This window comes from Phascolarctos cinereus, unplaced genomic scaffold, assembly GCF_003287225.1.
Source record: "Phascolarctos cinereus isolate Bilbo 61053 unplaced genomic scaffold, phaCin_HiC Scaffold_9;HRSCAF=440, whole genome shotgun sequence".
Classification (NCBI taxonomy): domain Eukaryota; kingdom Metazoa; phylum Chordata; class Mammalia; order Diprotodontia; family Phascolarctidae; genus Phascolarctos; species Phascolarctos cinereus.
This window is the reverse complement of record NW_027556402.1, coordinates 181914598-181937924: the sequence shown is the minus strand read 5'-3', so window position 1 is coordinate 181937924 and position 23327 is coordinate 181914598. Positions and strand designations below refer to the sequence as shown.

General features: G+C 36.5%; 1 protein-coding gene across 1 annotated transcript in view; it reads right to left on the bottom strand.

The window, feature by feature from the left end:
* The window catches only part of FBXL5 (F-box and leucine rich repeat protein 5), a 49762-nt gene extending 27526 nt beyond the window's left edge, over window positions 1-22236 (bottom strand). The window contains exons 1-4 of the mRNA XM_020992978.2: window positions 22054-22236; window positions 6210-6425; window positions 3560-3655; window positions 1515-1701 (exon numbers count right to left, since the gene is read on the bottom strand). Of these exons, the coding sequence (XP_020848637.1) occupies window positions 1515-1701; window positions 3560-3655; window positions 6210-6425; window positions 22054-22137 (583 nt within the window). The 5' untranslated portion in view covers window positions 22138-22236. The remainder of the gene's footprint in view (window positions 1-1514; window positions 1702-3559; window positions 3656-6209; window positions 6426-22053) is intronic.
* Window positions 22237-23327: the final 1091 nt, after the last annotated feature.

The following is a 23327-nucleotide window of genomic DNA, read 5'->3' as shown; positions in this document are numbered from 1 at the left end:
TGACAGAAAAAGGGAAGAAAGAAAGAAGGCAGAAAGGTGAGGGAAGGTGGAGGAGAAAGAAATAGAGAGAAAAGAAGGAAGGAAAGAAGGGAGGGAGAAAAGAAGAAAAATAGCTCAAACAACGCAACTAGCATTTCCTTTGAAGGAATGGGAAATTAAATACCAGGTATGCTGCTTTTAAATCACATGTTATAATTACAATAAAACATGACACAACCAGCATATGGACACAAGCCTGTGTTTCCCAGTGAAGAAGTTTTATAGATTTAATGATAACCCACACATTTTTGTTTCAAATTATAGAGTCCCTAAGTTTTTCATTTAATAAAAAAGGGAGCAAAGGGAACAAATTTCATCAAGTATCACTCAGAAATTATTATGACTAAATCTGTCTTGGAAGAGCAATGAGCTTTCCACTAAAATATAGCTACAAATACTTTATAAAAGATTAATAAATTAATAAATAACAGCATGGCAGATAAAAATTAAAGGCAATATTCATAAAGCCACACATAGTTTTTATTTTTATAATTATTTTCTCAAAGAACTATGCAGATAAATTCTGTGTATTCACTGGACTCAGTGGAAAGACAATGGGAGGGCCACAGGAATGAATAACACACCCATTATTATAGACACACAGTCTAATCTCCTAATTTTTCAGTCAAAGAAAAAATACAGAAAAAAATTCTAGCAAGTGGCAGAATTAGGAACGGATTCCTGATCATTTGTATTTATTCTGTCTGTGTATATGGTGAGGAATAGACATGTAGACAAGATAGACAGATAGGTGGATAGACACACATATATATTCATTCATATATTTATCTATTCCTCCACATATAGACAGAATATGAAGATATACATATATATACACACACACACAGAGACTATACGTACAGACAGATGTGTGTACACATCTATCCGTATATACATATATTCGTCTGTGTGTATATATCTGTGTGTGCATATATGTATATACATACACAAATACATAGCTCCATGTATCCTTCATTAGAAGAAGGTAAGCTCTTTGTAAGGACTTAATCATTCATTGTATTTGTGTCTCACTCAGTAAATAACTTGTTGATCGATTTATAAATATTTATATTGTCATCCAAACAAACAAGAAAGTAAACACTTTGTACGCTGGGAATATAAAAAGAAAAAATACTTCCCAATGATATGCATATACTAGGCAATACACATTTAATTCCAAAAAATATACAGGCAGATTTCCTTTAATTTCAGTCTTCCCAGATTTATATCTAAAAAGTACCAGAGGTCACCTGTATCGTCAGCATGTGAGATCAAATGCCTTTGTTAGAATGTACATACTTAAAAGTTTAGGGTAAGAAGCTTAAATCAGATTTATATTTTAAAATAATTACTTCAGTTCTGAATTAAAATACTTAATTTCTAAAACCTCTACCAAAAAAATCTAAATTTCATTTTAACAAGCTGAAGTATTTTTGAACTATGATGGTAAGCAGTGAATTACATTTAAGTCCTACCTTTATCTGATTTTTCATCCACAGAATACTTAAAAAACTTCTGTCTCTCTTCAGCTTGATTCCAGAGACTAAGCCCTCTAAGAAGTTCTGCAGTGTCCTTGTGAGAACAATGTTGTGCAATCACTTTCTTTTTAATGTCTTTTAGCTCTTCATAGGTAAAATATTCCATCAACATTGGTTGAAAAACCTAAGTTATTACAAAGTCAGAAAAATTATTTGAAAAGAAATGTTAAAATTTTCAGGTATTAGTGATACTTTAAAATATTTTTCTACTTTTAGAGGCAATTTTCTTTAAATCTCTCAAATTCAGAAAAATCTTAACATTCACAATTATAGCACTATACAAAATCTTCCTAAAAAGTGTAACATACTTATCCAACTTTCAATTACAAGGAAATATCTTATGTATATTTGGCATTTTTTTGCCCAAAAGAGGGAAATGCAGTAATGACATTAAATTTACTGCAAATGATATCTGTCGTTTGGTTATTTTAACGTTTACTTACCTGTAAACTAAATGAGCAACAGTGAAATAGACTAGTTTAAGATGACTACTACTAAACTAAATAAGTCTAAGATTCAAAATAGATTGTAACTTTTAAATATTATCAAGTTTTATACTCATTCAGCATGTCTTTTTTAGTATACCTCATGACTCACTAGAATAATGAAAAAGGACTCAATTCCCAGACAATTCTAATTAAAACTATACACCTATTTAACTATATATTTTAAATGTAGGCCTGTCTAAGGGAAGAAAGACAACCCACATGGCCATTATTAATCCTACCAAAAATCAATCATTAAACATCTTTGTAAATATAAATTAATATCTTCTTCATTGATAGAAACCATAGTATCTTCCATTTTAAGATTCAAAAGGGTAGCAAATCATCAAGGAACAGATTGCAAATTGGGAGAATAAATTCAAAAGTCACTTCAGAAAATGGGAAGCAATGAATAAACTTGTGCTCAATTTAATCTGGTTTGTGTAGCGATGTTTCCCTTTGATCATTTTTTTTCTGAACACCGGAAAAATACTGGAGTTGTGAGATGTTCTTATTATACGTATAATAGTTTATATTTATAAAGTTGTACTATTTGGAAAATTTTAACAATAGTAGTAGCAGTAATAGCTAACATATAAGGGCTTTAAGTTTTGTAAAGCATTTCACATACATATTGTCTTATTCAATACTCACAGGATTGAGTGGTACTAACAGCAGGAGGCGCTACTAATTGTCCCTATTTTACAGATGAGTAAAATGAGGCAAATAGGTTATTGTCACATTCAGGGTTACAGAGAGAGAGAGGTAATCAACTAGAAAAGACAGAGAGAGGATGGGTACACACATACTGGCTAAGATGGGCAAGAAGGACTACCTCCTCATTAGAAACTGGAATGAATAAAATACAAACTGCCTATCTGAAAGAGTTTGTTAAAGGACAATGGCAATGTTGGTCCATACTCACTAAAGATATGAGAGAGAGCATTCCTTAAAGCACAGTCAGGATTGCTGGTTCTAAAACTAACACAATAAACTAGAAGTATTCTGTTGAGCGAGGGAAAGTACAGAAATGTGGCCAGTTTTATATTATTTTCAGGGACCAACAAGAGCTTTCATTACCAAAACTCACCCTGTGCTAGAAAAGATAATATTTACTTGCTTATAAGTTCCATGAGGACTGCCTATCATAGGGCACTATTAAATGTTCCATAAATATTTATTCAACTGAACTGTACTGATACAAAAGACCACCAGTGCAAAAATATTACAATATTCTACACAACTTAGTACGGAAATATACGTATTATCTTAAAAGTTCACTAGACAGGTGTTAGCAGGATCTCAAAGCAAATTAACTGCAAACTACCTAGTGCAAGGCTACGTACATAAGAGGAACTTGACTGTTACAAGAAGGAATTAATCCACAATTTCTTGGCCTTCTCTACAGTCTACCAAAAGTTTGGTATGTAGCCAATTTCACCTCTATCAAAGCAATGACTCATCTTAAAGCATAAGAAAAAGTTGACGTATACTTACTTCTTCTTCTTCTTTCATGTGAGGAAGGAAATCTCTCGTAAAAGCTTCCAGTCTCTCCTTCAGTTGCTTTGCATAATTGAGCTGCTCATACTCATTCTGGAGGAAACAAAAAGTGTACTTTAAAACTAAATTAATAAATACTGAAATATTTTGTTTATCCCATTCTGATCTCAGGAAGCAGGTTTTTTTGGTGAGGCAATTGAAGTTAAGTGACTTGCCCAGAGTCACACAGCTAGTGAGTGTTACATGTTTGAGGCCAGATTTGAACTCAGGTCCTCCTGACTCCAGGGCCGGTGGTCTATGCACTATGCCACCTCACTATTCCTCAGGAAGCAGTTTTAAACTTTATGAGAAAATTTTTACAAAATAAAAAGTTATGGCAACATATACATCAAGGCCTAGTGGGAAAAAAATGCCCTTAAAATAGTAAACCTTTGGGGGAAGCTAGGTGGCACAGTGTAAAGAGCACCGGCCCTGAAGTCAGGAGGACCTGAGTTCTAATCTGGCCTCAGACAAAACACTTGGCACTTACTAGCTGTGTGACACTGGGCAAGTCACTTAACCCCAACTGCCTTTAAAAAAAGTAAATCTTCAATTCTTTTAATACAATACACTTCCTTCTGCTATAAAATAAGATATATGATGAAGACCTTAAAATTTTGATTATGTGCATTTTACTCCATCAATATTTTAAATTGTCATTAATTGCTTATAAATCCAAAATTTTATTTTGCATAAGAATTTAAATACTACATTCCTATTTATCTTCATTTTACAGGCATCCCTTCACTAACAATTATAACAGTGACTTTTGGTTATAATGTATTAATGATGTTAATCAGAAACTATGTTAATTGGGGCAACCTTAGGAGATATGCAGCTTTATTAAGTATTTCTAATGGTGATCCTCCACAAAGACAGCCTTAGAAAAATCATTAATACTTGGTGAAACACAACTCATGAGAATGAGCTGAATAGTTTTGCCTTCTCTTGACTGTCCATTATCATTCCATTCCATCCAACCCCAAATAACAGTTTCATTCCTTCTTTGATTCTCCCCCCCTCTCCAATTTGGCTTTTTTTTTTTTAAACAATTTTGTTATCTATAGCTTTTCTTTTTGAACTTAGCATCTGACATACAACATTTTCTCTTCACAGGAACCTGCCAATAGATAATTTAACATTAATCCTTAAAGTACCTGTCCTAGATTCCATTTCAGCACATATAATTTTAACATCTAAATTGGTTGGCATGTTCTTTACCTATGTCAATTCCCCTAGTTCCTCATCAGAACTTTCTCTTTTTACCTTTAGAATTTTATTCCTAAGGATTTTCCATCCCTCTAGCATGGATTCTCCCTACAGAATTTTGAGCCAGGGGACCCTAGCCATCCTTTCTCTGAACCCCTTGACATCTGCTCTCCAAAAACAAGATGCACATCAAGACTATGCCTCATTTTCTTTTTCTTCTTCTTTAACAAATTCCAAGATGGAGTCTCTTAAAGCAAAAAAGAAAATGAAAAATCTGTTTGACTAGCTGTCACTTTACAACCAGTAAATATAAGTTCTAGAGAAGCAGAGTTCTTTCTGACAAAAGCAGGATTGGTTGACACCTTTTTTGTGTCATGGACTCCTTAAGCAATCTAGTAAAATCTACGGACCTCCTTAGAATAATGTTTTTAAATGCATTACATATATAGAATTACCATTCAATCACACTGTTTTAAATGCATACCAACTTGGTATCAATATATTACACAAAATAGTGACTTTCTATTTTTCTCAATACAATAAATGAAAAGACACAGTAACAAATACTAACACTTCTTAAAGCACTTTAAGTATTAACCCAGTTGTAGATTAATAACAAACTCTTTCATCCTAGCTATGAAATAATAGGAAAAAATACTGTTTCCAAAAGAATCCTCACTCAGGATGATGATGTTGTTCAGTCATATCTAACTGTTCATGACCCCATTCAGAGTTCTCTTGGTAAGGACACTGGAATGTTCTGCCACTTCCTTCTCTAGCTCATTTTTCGGATAAGGAACTGAAGCAAACAGGTTTAAGTAACTTGCCCAGGGTCATACAACTACCAAGTGTCTGAAGCTGGATTTGAACTCAATTACAACTTTCAAAAACATTTTGTATCACTTAATCTTATTTCGGAATTTTATTATTCTACTTCAACAACAAAAAAGAAAGAGAAGAGTACACTTAAACAGGCACCAAACTTACAGTGAATATGAGTTTTAATACTGCAGTTGAAAGTCACTTAAAACATTTCTTTTGGATGTTATAACCCAAACAAACTTGAAAATGTTAATGTTTCAATTAGACTTAGCATTTTGTAAAGATCTGGAAGAATTGAGTTTAGTTCACTATGAAAGTCATGCTAAGCACAAAAAAATAGTGGTATCCTTTATGCTTAGAATTTTTCATGTTTTGTATTTATTCTGAAAATAGGTATGGAAATGTATTCATGTTGTCTCCCAGACAGAAACAAGCCCTTTGAGAGTAAGAAATTCCATTTTTTAAAATCTCTTTATCTCCAATTAATGCTTGTAGAATGATCAAGATGAAATTTTAGCAACTTTTGCCAATGACATAAACTTGAGACTATAAAAATATTAATTATTTTAAAGCTTACCTTCACATTCTTCAACCCTTTCTCAAAGAGGCTAAGCATTTCAGAGAGTTTGTTGTCAGAGTGTACATTATAAATGGTCCGGCTGCGTTGCTGAAGCAAGCCAATAATGTATTCATTCTCAATCTGCTCATGCATTTTGAATTCCTTAAATGTAGCATACAGAGATTGCAGGAGAGCACGGAAATCATTGTTGTTGGAAAAGTTGGTTTTAGAAAGCTGAATGAAAATAAAAGTGTTCAAAATAAAAACAATTCAAGTTATCATATACAAAGAATATTACAATTCTTCCCATTTATTTTAACTTATTTGCAAACCCTTCCCTTTAAACTTTGGACTCTGGAAATGCAGCAAGTTGTTATAATACTGGACTAGAATTCAGAATACCTGGATTCTGATACAAACTTTGCCAACAACTAGCTGTGTAATCATGGGCAAACTACTCATCTTCCCTTCTTCCTAAACAATTCATCTCTCAAACAAATGGTTTGGATGACTAAAAAGAGCCAGTAAGCTTCAAGACCATAAACCTAGTTTGCTTAAATGAACTGTTGGAAGTCTTTTTGTCTAAATTCTGCTGATATCATTCAACATCCTGCTTATTCGCCTCTTCCTATACTCATTTTAGTCAGCATGGTATAGTGGAAAGCATTACACTCTGGAATTAAAAAACCTGGGTTCAAATTCTACCTCTGAAACTTTCCACCTCGCGTAAGAGTTTCTTCATCTGTACAATGAAAGGTTTGTGCTAGATTTCCTCTGTGGTCCCCCTTTGAATTCTTTATCTATGATCTCATGACCCAATGACTAGGACACGTTAAATTTTAAAATTCTACTATGTTTCTGTGACTCCAGACTACTACTTATTGAACTTACATATCAACAAAAACAACAGCATTAAAGACTGGTTCTATGACATTAGTTTAGGTATACTGAATGGCCAATGGGTACCTCAAGAATAAAATTATAAACTTGAGAAAAAGTCTTCCTGAGTGGGCTGAGAGCCAAGAATAAAGAAGAAAAACTGGGCTGGTCTCAGGTAATAAGATAAAAGTTACAATGTGGATCCCCCAACATTAAGGAGGTAGCAGAGTTATACTAGGGACATTGTTTAAAAAAACAACAAACAACAGACATTATTTGGGACAACATTAAGAAGTCTATAAACCTGTTTTGCAAAGCACTTGGTATAAAGTAGCTGTTCTCCAGGTATCTTTCCAAAGATGATAGACTGTATTATAAGTGGCCTCTAAAACGTTATCATGACTATTAATCAATATAGGAGGTACCTATATAAAATTAAACACTTCGAATACTTTCTGAGTTTGCTATAAGGTATCTAAGCATTTCTTTCAAAACAAAAGATACTAAATTGTTTAAGAATGTCTTTCTACTCTCTTCTGGGACATTTTCACAGCAAATATTAAGGACACTCACCTAGCAACCAAGAGAAATACAGTGCAGAATACAGAAACGACTATATTAACAACAGTAAAAAAAAAAATAATGGATTTAGCAGAGCATTTAATCTAAAGAGTTTGAAAAGGAGTTTCACAATTTGATCATTTCCCCAAATCTGAGTGTCCAAAAGCAGCAAGGGCTGCTACTTGATCTAGTTTTTAATCACTTCAATTAAATGACAAAACTAAAATAAACAAAGAATACACTTCAAAATCAGTATCCAATCAAAATTCAAATACTCAAATCCTGCAAACCTTAAGACTATTCTCTAGGAGTCATATTGACTAACACAGTAAAGCACATTAGGCAATTAAATGTTTATTGAATTGACTTATTTTCTGATTAAGTAAACCACAACAACAAAAATGTCTATGACTAAATAAAACTACACTTTCTAAAGGTGCTTTGCAATTAAAACACGTATGGTCTGATCTGCCTTAATACTACTTTTCAACTATAATTTCAATCTAATGATAATGTATCATTAAAAATAAAGGGAAGCAGATGACAGGCATCTTTCTTACACCAAATTATATCTGGGTATGCATAACAAGTATTGACTAAAGAATACCATTAATAGTTCTAGAACCTAATATTCTATTTTTTCCATTTAAAAAAATCTTCATTTAAAAAAATGGAATAAGAAAGTTTTCTGAAAACTTTACTGTGAAGACTTTCAGCCTTGTATTTTGTTTTATCTGTGGCCTTGTTTATGCCATGGATTAGGCTGTTTTATAGAAAAGCCTTGTCTGTATCTCAGACAAAAGCTACATAACACATTCTATTTCAAAGGTAAATCTCAAAGTAATGCAATTAGCATATGTAATTTATTGCTACTAAAAAAATAAAATATTTTTATTTGACCAAGATCAAAGTGAAGAGGCTTCGGGGGAAAAACAAACAAAAAACTTTCAAATATATTTTGCAATTAGTAAATATGTAATACACTTAAAAACAACGGAATGGAAAACTAAGACAATAAGCAATATGACCAAATATGACCAATAATATGACATCATATTTCTTATAATGAGAATAATTTAGGCTCCCAAAAGATGAAAAGTACGGAATAATCCTTTAGGAAGGCTGGTGGCGTAGTAGACAGCATTCAAGTCTTGGAGTCAGTAAAGATCTCTACACCTGTCAAGGAACTTACATACTGGTTTCGAATAACTTACTCCTGAATAACCTTGGGGAAATCATAACTTCTTTGGAGGTTAGACTAGATGACTTCTATTATCCTACGAATCAATCAATATGCAATTTATTTAAGCACCTACCATATTCCAGGTAGTATGCTAGGAGCTGGAGATACAAAAATACAAAGCACAACAATCCCTTCCCATCAAAATGCTTATTAGAATTCTAAATCAGAAAGCTCTGAGCCAGTAGGGCTCTACTCACTTACACAACTCACTGCTTAAAAAAGAATGACAAATGTTTAAAAAAACACTCTTACAGTTCTTTTTGTCTTTGATTTTTCATTCACACAAAAATCCAAATAAGGAGAAAATAGACAGTTGTGGTAATAAGTAGGAAGGGGAGGCAGAGTAGTAAATAGAAAAAAGTACTGGTTCTAGGTAACCAAAGGACCTGGATTTGAACCCCAGCTTTGCTACGACATGATTCTGACCAAAGCATTTACCCTCTCTGTATCTGAGTTTCTTCATCTGTAAAACAAAAGGGTTTAGTTACATGACCAAAAAGATTCTTTCCAGCTCTAAACCCAGGGTTTGAGGATCTGTCTGCTCCAACTTACAAATCAGTTTCACGTTCACAGCTTAAAGATTACTTGTATGGTACAATTTCAAAAGTACTTTAAATTGTTAATTATAACATATTTAGTCAGGTGATATTGGAATTCAATTTATTTCAATTCGAACCATCTACTAAGATGAACTTATTTCTTTTTTTTGCCAACTTAGTAAATTCTTTTTTTTCTTTTTTTATTTAAATTTTTTTATTTTTTCCATATGCTTTTGAATTGAAACTTTTTCTCCCTTCCTCCCCCCCACCCTCCCCAAGACGGCACACAATCTGATATAGGCTTTACATTTACATATCCATTAAACATATTTTCACATTAGTGAAGTTGTAAGTGAAAATTAAAACCAATACGAGGAACCATCAGAAAGAAGAAACAAAACTCAACAGAAGGTAAAAATATGTGATAGAGATTCGACTTCCATAGTTCTTTCTTTGAAATGTGAACAGCCTTATCCATCCCGAGGCCTCTGGAAATAGATGTCTTAGATCCTCATAATGCTGAGAAAGGTTCAGTTTAACCATCTTAGTCACTGCATAACGTGGCTGTTATTGTGTACAAAGTCCTCTTGGTTCTACTCACTTCACTCAGCATCAGACCATATAAGTCTTTCCAGGTTTTTCTGAAGTCAGCCTGTTCATCATTTCTTACAGCACAATAGCATTCCATTACATTCATATAACATAACTTGCTCAGCCATTCCCGAATTGATGGGCATCCTCTCAATTTCCAATTTTTTGCCACCAAAAAAGAGGTGCTATGTATATTTTTGTACATATGGGTCCTTTTCCCATTTGTTTGATCTCTTTGGGATATAGCCCTAGAAGTGCTATTGCTGGATCAAAGGGTATGCACATTTTTGTAGCCCTTTGGGCATAGTTCCAAATTGTTCTCCAAAATGGTTGGATCATTTCACAACTCCACTAACAATGTATTAGCGTTCCAATTTTCCCACATCCTCTCCAACATTTATCATTTTCCTGTTTTGTCATGTTGGCTAATCTGATAGGTGTGATGTGGTACCTCAGAGTTGTTTTGATTTGCATTTCTCTAATCAATAACGATTTAGAGCATTTTTTTATATGACTATAGATGGCTTTAACTTCTTCATCTGAGAACTGTCTGTTCATATCCTTTGACCATTTATCAACTGGGGAATGGCTTGTGTTCTTATAAATTTGTCTTAGTTCTCTATATGTTTTAGAAATGAGGCCTTTATCAGAAAGACTGGTTGTAAAAATTCTTTCCCAATTTTCTACCTTCCTTCTAATCTTAGTTGCATTGGCTTTGTTTGTGCAAAAACTTTTCAATTTGATGTAATCAAAATTATCCATTTTGCTTTTCATAATGTTCTCTATCTCCTGTTTGGTCATGAATTCTTCTTGAACATATTTAATTTCTCAAATGTACTATTATGTACAGTCAGGAAATTAAGGGCAGAACAGTTATCATTTGGACTGAAATTTTTAAAAAAACATTGATATCATTTCCTAATTACCTCTCCTCCACAATAAAACCCTTCCTCATAACAAGGAGACATAATAATGCAAAAAAAAAACCCAACATGTTGGTGTCTTACAAGTTTACAGTTTCTGTAGAGGATATATCACCATCTTTCCTAGGTTTACAAGTTTGGAGTGTCAGTCATCAATTCTCCTTAACTCATCTCAGTCCTCTTTCCTTCACATTCAGGACTACCCTAATTCAGGCCATCAACACTTTCTTCACTTGGGCTATTGAAATAGTCTTAACTATTCTACTTTCAGTCTCTCATCTTCAATCCATCCCTCCACAAGCAATTGCTAAATTGATACTTCTTTTCTTTTAAACAGAATTTTATTTTTTCTAATTATATACAAAGACAATTTTAACATTTTTTTTTAATTTGGAGTTCCAAATTTTCTCCCTCCCTCCTAAGAGGGTAAGCAATTTGATATTGGTTATCTATGTGCAATCATGTAAAACACATTTCCATTATTAGTCATATTGTAAAAGAAGAAACAGAAAAAAAGGAAAAAACTGAAAAAAAAATAAAGAAGGTGAGAATAATATGCTTCAATCTGTATTCAGACTCTATCAGTTTTCTCTGGATATGGATAACTAAATTGATATTTCTAAAAACCTGAGTCTTAACATGTCACTCTCCTACTCAAGAACCTTCAGTGACTCCCTATTGTATTTAGAATAAAATACAAACTCCTTTGTTGGGCATTTAAAGTTCTTCACAATCTGGCTCCAACCTATCTTTCCAAATTTATTTCCCATGACTCCCTCAAGCACTCTACCTTCCAACCAAAATGGCCTACGTAAGTTGCCCATAAATGGTATTACGTTTCTTTCCCCTGTGCCTTTGCATGGGCTATTCCTCCCCTTCTGGAATGCCTTTCTTCATTATTTCCATTTCTTGCAATCCCTAGTTCTCTTCAAGATTAAACACGCATGCCACCTAATCCATGTGATATAGCAGACACTTAATAGATGTTTATGCATTCATAGATTTCCAGATTCCCCTAATTTTTAATGCTTTACCTGCTATCCCTTATTCTGTATATTTTTATTGAGTAATGTTTTTCCTGTTTAGTAGAATATAAGCTTATGAAGAAGAGACTATTTTCATCTTTCTCTACGTAACCCTGAAACTACTTAAAATGCCAAGAGCCAATTTTTTTTTCTCCATTTGTGAAAGGTTAATGGATAAGGCCTACTGCTGTTTATTGTCAATGACCTAGCTAGTAGGCCTTACGTTAGGCCTGTACAACATATGGCTTGCCTGCCAAAGGATTTCGGGGCAGCCTGTGAAAAATGTAAAGGACGTGAAAGAAAGTAAAGATGTAATGAGTGCTTTGTCCATGCCCAGCTCAACCCGCCTTCCACTAGTCATTATTGTGCCCATCATGTAACTTGGTGGGTGGGTTGTTGCTGTGCATGCTCTCCTCTGTCACGTGACCTGCAGCAACCAACTATGGTCAGTCTGTGTCTAGTTACCTTTACTTGGAAAGTGAGCTGCTAAAACCTATCTGCAGCCTGAAGAAGTATGAATTTATTAAGTATTAATTTTGGCCCCTACCTATTGCCAAGTTGTACAGTTCTGCTCTATGTAAATGCTTATTTCCTTCTCTCTCCTCCCTTAAAATAACAATTCGGAATGTGCAATTTAGCTTTATCCCAAAATTTGGTATATATACAATTTTTCAAACATTGTTTTCCTACACAAACAGGTATGTAAACCGCATTAAGAAAAATAAGGGAATAATTGTAATAGCATTTAAATAATGCCTAAAGGTTGGCAAAGTGCTTTACAAATATTATCTCACTTGATCCAAAAAACCCTGGGAGGTATATAACACAACCCTGTAAGGGGCCTTTAAGTATTATAGGATCACTATTTACAGATGAGAAAAACTGAGGCCCACAGAGGTAAAATAACTCGTCCAAGGTCACACAAGTAGCAGCGCTGGGATTCGTATCCACATGTTCTGGCTCCAAATCCAATACTTTTTAAGTGGTCATTCTTCACAATTCTTCTCATCCAAGCTACACTAACCTTAAAGTTGACTTTTTAAGTTAAATAAAAATAGTAACAAGTTTTTCCATTTCTTATGGGGCTCAATGGTACTAGGACATAATGCAAAGGACCCCAATCACCCAGAACCACATAACTTGGACAGGCTGGATACAAGGGAAGAGAACCTCTAGGTCCTCAAGTGCGACCCTCTGAGTGAATCCAAACTTTTACCCCAATGGGAATTTTTTGGTAGTCTTTTAGAGAATAAGGTACCCAAATCAACAAAAGACAGCACAGTATAGGCATACCTCATTTTACTGCACTTTGCAGATACTGAATTTTTTACAGATTGAAGATTTGTGACAACCCTACACTAAGCCAAGTCTACGGGTACCATTTTTCCAACAGCATGAGCTCACATCGTGTCGCTGTATTCCATTTTGGTAACTTGCAATATTTCAAACATTATCATTGTTGCTGTTGTTGTTATTACATCTGTTACGGTGATCTGTGATCAGTGATCTTCGATGTTACTATTCTAATTGTTTTGGGGTACACCACTATGTGGGTTCTGATTGTTCCAACCACCAGCTGTTCCAGGTCTCTCCCTCCCTCTCCTCCAGCCTCCCTATTTCCTTAGACACAACAACACTAAAGTTAGGTCAACTAATAATCCTACAATGGACTGTAAGCATTTAACTGAGAGCAAGAGTCAATGAATGCAACAAACTTCATTATTACCTTATTTTAAGAAATTGCTACTTCCATCCCAACCTTCAGGAACCCACCACCTGAATCAATAAGCAGCCATCAACATCCAGGCAAGACCCTCCACCAGAGAAAAAGATTAGAATTCAATGAAGGCTCAGATGGTGTTTAGCATTTTTTAGCCAATTTTTTAATTAAGGCTTGTACATCTTTAAGACATATTACTGCACACTTAATAGGCTACAGAATAGCATAAAATAACTTTTCATGCACTCGTTTTATATGATTTGCTTTATTGCGGTGGTCTGGAACTGAACCCACAATATTTCCAAGTTATGTCTATATCATCCTGGATCTGAAAAAATAAGAAACTGATTATATAGGAAAGTATCCAACATAAAGGATACCTCAAAATCTGATCCCTCTAAATTGCTGGTATAAACCAAATACTTCAATAATCCAGATCATCTGATAAATACCAAGAACATGGAGAGGAAGAGAAGTTATTCCAAATATGTTTTTATCAGCATGATGGAACTCCCAATCTGGGGCAATGAGGTCTTCAGTGACTTGCCCAAGTTCACAAACCTACTCCTATGTAAGAGGCAGAGACTCTGAAACTAGGGTCTTCCTGACTCCAAGGCTGGCCAACATTTTATCCACTATATCATGCTATGCCTCTGAGGCTATAAGGCCCTGTCATCCCCATAAGACATTATTAATGTTGCTCACTTTTCCCTTTTCAAAGTCAGTTTGACAATGTATTCTTGTCAATGTGTTTTATTAAGCTGAGAATACAAAATTGAAAAACGGTACCAGCCTCTCAGTAAGTCTACAATCTAATTGCAAGGACAGAGACTTGCACTGAAGTAAGAATGATTTAAGGTAGTATAAATGGAGAAAAAGAAAAATCCATACAAAAAGTACTCCGAAAATTTGAGGAGGGGAGAAAGGGAACACTTTTGACTGAAACAATCTTGGAAGGCTTCATGAAAGAAGTGGCACTTGAGCTGAACCTTTAAGGAAAGGATTTCAACAGGCATTGAGATAAGGGAGCACATTCCAGATATGTAATACGCTTGGCTAGAAAAAAGCCTTCATGAACTAAAAAAAACAACTCTGAGGTACCACCTCACACCTATCATATTGGCTGATATGACAGAAAAGGAAAATAATAAATGTTGGAAAAGATGTGGGAAAATTGAGACATTAAAGCATTGTTGGAGTTGTGAACTGATTCAACCATTCTGGAGAGCAATTTGGAACTATGCCCAAAAAGCAATCAAAGTGTACATACCCTTTGATCCATCAATACCACTTCTAGGGCTGTATTCCAAAAAGATTATAAAAACTGGAAAGGACCTACATGTACAAAAATATTTATAGCACCTCTTTTTATGGTTGCGAAGAACTGTAAATTGAGGGAATACCCATCAACTGGGGAATGGCTAAACAAGCTGTGGTATGTGAATGTAATGGAATACTATTGTTCCATAAGAAACGATGAGCAGACAGATTTCAGAAAAACCTGGAAAGACTTACATGTATTGATGCTGAGTAAAGCGAGCAGACAGTATACAGTAACAAAACGCTGCAATGATCAACTAGGACTGACTTAGCTCTTCTCATCAATACAATGATCCAAGACAATTTCAAAAGACTCAAAATGGAAAATGCTATCCACATCCAGAGAAAGAACTATGGAGTCTCAATGCAGATCAAAGCACATTATTTTCACTTTTTGTTTGTTTTTTGCAGCTTTTCCCTTTTGTTCTGTTCCTTCTTTCACAACATGACTAATGTGGTAATGTTTCCATGATTGCACACATACAACCTATATCAGATTGCCTGCTGCCTTCGGGAGGGAGAAGGGAAGTGAGGGAGGGAGAAAAATATGGAACTCAAAATGTTATAAAAATGAATGTTGAAAACTATATGTGCAATCGAAAAAAAATAGGGGCAGCTAGGTGGCTGAAGTCAGGAGGACCTCGGTTCAAACACAACCTCAGACCAAACACTTGACACTTACTAGCTGTGTGACCCTGGGCAAGTCACTTAACCCCAATTGCCTAAAAGAAAAAGAAAAAAAATACTACTTACAAAAAAAAAAGACTACATGAATATATAATTCAAAAGCAATTTATAGATTTAAAAAAGGCACACTAAACCTAGGTCGAATCCAGATTGCACATATCCTTAAATGCCAGGCCAATGAAATTACATTTTATCCCATAAGCAGTAGAAAGCCAATTATAGTTGTTGAGCATGAAAGAAACATAAGACCTGTGCATTAGGAAGATTATTTTGGCACCTATATTAAGGAAAGACTGGAAAGAGGAGAGGAGAAACCTGAGGTAAAAAGACTGGTAAGGAGGTTGATAGCATAGTCCAGACAAGAGGTGATAAGGTGTGGTGACAGTGTGAATAAAGTCAAGACAGATGCAAGAAATACTATGGAAATATAATCAATAGGACGGTGCAGGTAACTGCAACATCAGGGTCAAGAGAGTGAAGACAGTCAAACATGATGCTGAGGTTTCAAGTCTGTTTAACTATGAGGATGACAATACAATCAAAAGAACTAAGGAAACTAGGAAGGGGAGTAAGCTTAAGGCTGAGAAATACCAATTAAGAGTTCAGTCTTAGGTGTTCAATTTTTGAGGTATCTGCAAATATATCAAGGCATCTATGTCCAGCAAACAATTGAAGATGTAGAACTACAGCTCAGGAGAGAATGGGGTTACATATAAATTGGGAGTTATCTGCATAGAGCTGATAATTGAGCACATGGGGACAGATGAGATCTCTAAGGGGGAAAGTGTGGAGAAAAAGATGACTTGAGATAATAAATGTTTTCAGTAAAACAGCAAGACATCAGATAAACTCACAAACATAATTTTCAATTCTATACACCATAAACAAGAATTAAGAAATAGACTTATGTTTTACATAATAACAAAAGTATTAAATATCTGGGCAGTGACTCATCAAGACAATTTCAAAATTACTTTGAGGGAAATCAAGGAACTGAACAAATACAGGGCTCTCCTTTGCTTGGTTAGGTAAAACAAATAAACTGAAGGGTGTAAGTTCTTTCCAAAATAATTTGCCGACTTAACAAAATACCAATCACAATATAAAAAATTTACTTCATACAGTTAAAGTCATGACAAAATTCTAGCAGGCAAGAACGTAAAAATTAAAACGACAGAGAAAGACTTGTCCTACCAGATTTCCGCAATAACTATAAAGCAACAATTATAAAATTGTATGGTATGGAAAAAAAATCAATACAACAGTTAAGAGAACCCAGAAATAGGATTTATAGCACATGATAAAATCCATGACTAAAAAGAACTTTCAATAAAATGAATATGTAATGTGAAAATATGACATAAAATAAACTGATAGATGAAAAATGGATTTAGACTCATGCCTCACTATATAACAAATGCTTTGTACCACATTATAAATACTAACTAGATCAATAATTAGTCATTTTTAAAAGCCAGATGAAAAAAATGTTTCAAATATGAAGATGAACATTTTATTAAGCAAATGGGAAAATAATTTGAAATTTTGAATGGGTTTGACTAAAAAGATTTTGCACAAAAAGAAATGCTTCTAAAGTTAAAAGAAACAGATTGTGGGGAAAAAATGTTTTGCAGTTATGTGTGTCAGTTAAAGACCTCACCAAAGAAACACTGCCTTAGGACAGGGTATTAGAAAAGAACCTACATCATATCTACTGGATATTCAAATATCTCACAGAACTTTACCTGAATCTTTCTTCTGCATTTATACTGTTCTTTATATTAAAGCTAACTATACATACATATATGTGTGTGTATAAATATATGAGCATATATATCTTCACTCCTTCCAATTAAATAAATGCAAAATTATCGCACAATGTTTAGTAGACATTCAATGCTTGTTATCTGAAAAAAGAGAAATTTATGTTCCTGTATCTAATATATCAATTGGATAAATTTATGTATTTTAGAAACATTCTGGTAGACTAGTATAATAAAATATACTTTTATCTTAAAAGAGACCATTATCATCCTCTTTCCCTTTCCCCCTCTTTTTCCCAATGAAGTAGATGCTTGAGCAGAAAAAAAGACTAGAATAAGAACAATGTACCAGGATTCCAAATATACTATAAAACCTCACCAACTCATATGAATAGAGGAAAAGGTCAGAACTAGTGAAAAGTCTTAACTACCTAGTAGAAAAATGCATCCATTAAAGTCCTACTTCAATGCATCATAATGGCATGATGGTAGCCCTGTGTTCTGTAGAACTCAAGTTCAGAAAGGTCCTACCAAAACAGAAATGCTTCAACTTAAAGGCCCAGCGATGGACTATATCAGTCTGTTGTCCAAAGACGAGGCTAAATTTAGATAGGATCATCACAATTAGTTGTCACCAGGTGATGAATTTTTTCAGTTACAAAAACCCAGGGACTATTAAAGTATAGCAAAGTTGTAATCTATGACAGTGTTCACATATTAAAGAAATGAAGTTTAACTACTTCAAGTAACAGAGACATAGTACAGATTTAGAAAACCTGGATTCTTGCTGTGACTCTGCTAATTGCTTGTATGACCCTGGGCAAGCTATTCAATATTACTTCCCCACTGCAAAATGGAAATAAACTGCCTTATCTATATCTGTTATTGTTGGTTTAACAAGTGTGAAAGTGCTTCAAAAAAGTTTAAACGATTGGGAAATACAAAGAAATGTCATGGACATTACCAAAATCTAGCTTAAGAATGTTGCACTTAATAGCTAACATTTATGAAGCACTTAGTCCGGAAAAGACACTGTGCTAAGCACTTCACAATTATTACCTCATTCCATCCTCACAACCACCCTGGGAGATTGGTGCTGCTTTTATCCCATTTTACAGATAAGGAAACTGAGGCTGACAAAGGTTAAATGACTCATCCAAACAGCCAGTAAGTGTCTTAGGCCACATTTGAACACAGATCTGCTCCAAATCCGGTGCTCTATCTACTCTGTTAGCAAGCTGTTCACTTGTTTTAAGGGTTTAAAATTATTTGCACACAGGTCTATTTCTAAAATGCTAGTTCACAAGCCAAAAGTGAATTATGAATTGACTCTTTATAATTATTTAGTACTCAATCTCTGTGCCCACCAAATAATTTAGAATTTAATTAAACATACTTTGTAGCCTTTTCTTCAAAACACGTATAATGAGAGGTAACATGATAAGGTGGATAGAAAAGAGCAGCTCTCAAAGTGAGGAAGACCTGGCTTCAAGTTCTGCCTCTGACACATACCTGCTGTGTTACCCTGGGCAAGTCACTAAACCTTTCAGTGCCCCAGGCAACTGTAAGCTTCTGAGAATATGCCCATCTGCACTGAAGGAGTTAGTTTCCTCATCAAAGTGTTTTAAGTTTCAAAGTTTTATCATAAAAAAGGCATTGGTAGATATTTTGGCTGGGTACAAGTGGTCAATATAATTGAGATGATGCCTCAGAATTTAAGATATTATCTGAAATAAGGATAACTATTTTTCCATCTAATGCTTGAAACATTTAGCTGGAGAAGTTTCCCACTTCAGTTCTGAAGGCTGTAATACAAGCCCAGGAGAAACCCAAAAGCTATCAAAAGGGTGGAGCCCAATCCTTTCCCAACAACTAAAAAGCTCAGTATTTTCACATGCAAATTTGCAACTTCTAGACTCTCAAAGTGATTGGGGGGGAGGGGGAGCCAAGACTTTCCATGTATCCCCATGGCTTAGTATATATAGTGTCAGGCATACAGTAGGCACTTATCATTTGTTCATACAATGAGGATTATTAAGTGTTTGCATAAATAAAATCATTCATTTGGATGCCACTCCATCAAAATTCGATTTAGCTCAAATAGTTGCTACAGTGAAGTTCATTTTAACATTCTGTCCAAAAGAAAAAGTTCTTCCTAAACAAACGAATGGGTAAACATTGCAAAAATATGCAACTTACAATATTTACAGGAATAGCCTGTAAGTTTTGTTTCTCAATTTTCAAATCATTTCATGTACACCAGAATTTTCTTAATTTCTAATTCAGTGAAAAGAGGAGGCAAAGTGTTCCATCATAAAACAGCAGATTAGCCACCAAACAACCCAATGGGCATATCTCATTAGGTCCCACTAATCCAGATTCTAACGTCAATTAGCATTTGGTCTTTAAATTCACAGAAACTTACATTTTCTCTTCATCTGTAACCACAACGGTGTTGTAGAGGTAACAGAATATTAAATTTTGTTTTTAAAACAACTGATTATTCTGTTTTATAATGTCCACTTTTGTCTACTGTTCAGGTCACATGCTTTTCCCTCTGAGGCTTTTTTCTATCTTTGGCCATTTCATAACACTGTTAAATTCAGAGCTGGGAGGGAACTTACGAGTTCATCTAATCCAACTGATTTACTTTACAGATGAAGAAACTGAGTTTAGTGTGACTAACCTAAGGTCACACAGCTAATAAGCAAAAGGGAATTCAGACCAAGACCCTCTGACTTGTAGACCACTCTTCATTTATGCCAGCATCTTTAAATGTTAGGCAAACGAAATTTTTTAAAAGGACACAAAATCCAAATTAAACAATTTAAAGTGTTGCTCCTTGGTACTGAACTAGCACTAAACTATTTGGACATTACCATAAACAACTTGATAGGACTGTTAAAACCTTTCCATCCATCAATGAGATTTTTAATGAAATTTTTTTAACTGAAATGTTCCCCAGGCAAACTCCATGATTACTGACTATCCACATACACACAAAAAAAGTTATTACCTCTTCTGTTTTTCAAGTCAAATAGACTCTAAAACGTAAAATTTTAAATGCTATGAATTAATACCTAATTTACATGTCCCACAGATCAAGTTATTTGAGATAATCTATGCCTTGCGCCTTCCTCCCCATTACCACATATAATCAAGTAAAACGCACATGAATTAAAGATTTTTAAATTATTCGTCATTTATTTATCTTTAGACAGCATGTTGCAGAAAGACAAGCTCCTGGCTGACTTCAAAACAGTAATTCTGAATCTTGTGCTAAAATGAGACAGGACCTAAGCAATCTCAAAGCAATGAAATCCTTGGCACAGAAATCCTAAAATTTATAAAAGGATTTCAGGACTGGAAACAGGGCCTATATATAATCCAGTTCATTCCCTCCATTTTGCAGATGAGGAAACTGAGGCACAGAATGATCAAATAACTTGCCTAAGATCACACATGTGAGTGGGGATACAAAACCCAACTAGATCTTTTTACTCCTAACCCCAAAGCTCTTTCACTGTGCAGGCGGCCTGCCTCCCCACTGAGGGAAATGTTTCTAAGAACTCTATCGGGACAGAGACTCCTTCTTGGCTCAGGGTCCTTCCAGAAGTGCAGGGATCTTGAGTGAAGAGAGTACAAACCCTAGGTCCTCCGCCAGAGGTGCTCAGCCAAGAGAAGGGGAACGAGGCTTTGGCCCATCCCAACCCCTCCACACAAATAAATAAAAAAAATTGGGGGGGATCAAGTCGATTGATAGGATCAAACACACTGAAATAGGAACCAGGGGACAGAGGTGGATGGGGGAGAGAGAAGATAAGAAGGGAGTGAAATGGAGGGAGATTTGGGGAAAACATGAAATAGGGGAGGAGAGAGAGAGGGGAAATGGTGAGAAAAAGAGAGGGTAGATGGGGAGGGCGGGTATCAGTTGGGGAGGGGATAAGTTGGGGAATGGGGGAGATGGAGAGGAAAGATAAGGGGGGAGGAGGGATTTGGAGGAGGTAAAAGGGGGGAGATAGAAAAGGTGAGATGGTTGAGAGGAAGAGATGGGGGTGGGTAAAGAGGAGAGATGAAGGGAGATGGGGGAGGGGCATGGAAAGGGCGAGGAGGGGAAATAGGGAAACGGGTTGATGAAAGAGGGGTGAGATGGGAGAAAGGGGAGGGGGGAGATAGAGAGCGAGATCGGGAAGGAGAGATGGAGAGGGGTGAAATGGGAAAAGAGTGGGGATAAGGAAAGAAATAAGGAAGCGGGTTGAGCTGCGGGAGGGGTGAGATGGAAGGGGGGGAATAGGAGAGGGGGACGAGGAAGCCCTCCCCGCCCGCAAACTCTCGAGTCTCCAGGGAGCCGAGCGCCCAAGGGCCAGGGCGCCACCAGGGAGGCCTATCTCAGCCCCCGCGCCCCTCGGCCCTAGGACCCCGGGCGGAGGGCCGCGGAGGCGGGGGCCGGGGCATCCCCGCCGAGGCAGAGGCGGTGACAGCTGCGCTGCGCAGCCACTAATTCGCGGGGGCTCCGAGCGCCGCGCAGGCCGCCGAAGAGGGGCCGCCGCCGCCACCTCGGCCGCCCGCCCCCCAGCCTCCAGGACGTGAAGGCCCCACCCTCGCCTTTACCTTGTCGCAGTAGAGCCCCACCAGCTGCTTCATCCGCCAGTGCGGGGCGGTGAACACGTCCACCTCTTCGGGGAAGGGAGCCATCTCCTCCGCCTCCTCCTCCTCAGCAGCCGCCGACGCCTCTCCATAGACTCCCTCACCGCCGGGCAAAGGCGGCCGCGCGCCGACCGCCCCTCCCCTGCGCGCGCATGCGCCAGCGCCGTTCCGTCAGGCGCGTACTCCCAATGCTCTCCTTCCCCTCCCTCCTGGGGGAGGCCCGTGGGCTCGCGGGCCGCCGCCATGCGGTGGGGGGGGGAGAAGGAGAAAGCGCCCAGTCCACGTGACCGAGGCGCGCGCGCGCTTCCCCAGCTTGGGCTTCAGCTGCTGCTAACGCTAGTCCTTCCGTTGGCTCCCTTATGTGTCCTATCCATGCTTCAGCCTTCTTTCCTACTACTTGACCCAGTCACTTCCCCAAGTTAAAAAAAAAAAACACAGTTTTTTTTTCTGTTGACGCTATTCAAAATTATACTTTCTGGCAAAATGTTTTCAACGTGTTGGGGTGGGGGGAGTGGAAGATGTATTTTCTTCCTCCCCTCCCCCCACTTGCAGTTTTTAATCTCTCAAAACCACCACCACCACTGCCACCTCGCGTTTTTTTTTTCCTTGATGCTGTTTTCGATTCATTTTTTTTTCTTCCTATGCCAACTATAATAATAGCTATGATTGTAGCGTTGTTGTGGTTAGGTAACAACTTTCCAGCAGGAAGCGCCAAGCACTTGGTGCCTGGGGCCAAAGTAACCCTGTCGTCCTGATCTCTGAATGATAAGACTTCTGCGGGCCCACTGACCACGTTCTACCTAGAACTGCCATTTGCAAGAGTTGCTGGAATAGTTCTCTGAATTCCCAAGGCTTAAATGCAGGCAGTTCACATCATAATCGACAGGATGGAGTGCCATAGGGGCCTTGCATTGTTCAGACTGTCTGCTGTGTCAGTTAAACAGAAATCATGATGGCAGATGGGGGAAAAAATGGATGCCCACCGTGAATTATAATAGAGGGGTTTTTTATATAGTATAAGCAAAAGCTATTGTGACGTTGGGCTAGTTCCCATTACTTCTCTTGGCCTCAGTTTCTTTATCTCTAAAATAAGAGAGGATAATGGATTAGATGATCTCTCATTCTGTGCTAAAATTCTTTGATTCCATGTTGATTTTGATTCCATTCTTTTTGTGTGGTTGCAGATGTGAAAGATGCCTATGAATTGTGTGATCACAGAAATAAGAAAGGAAATTGCT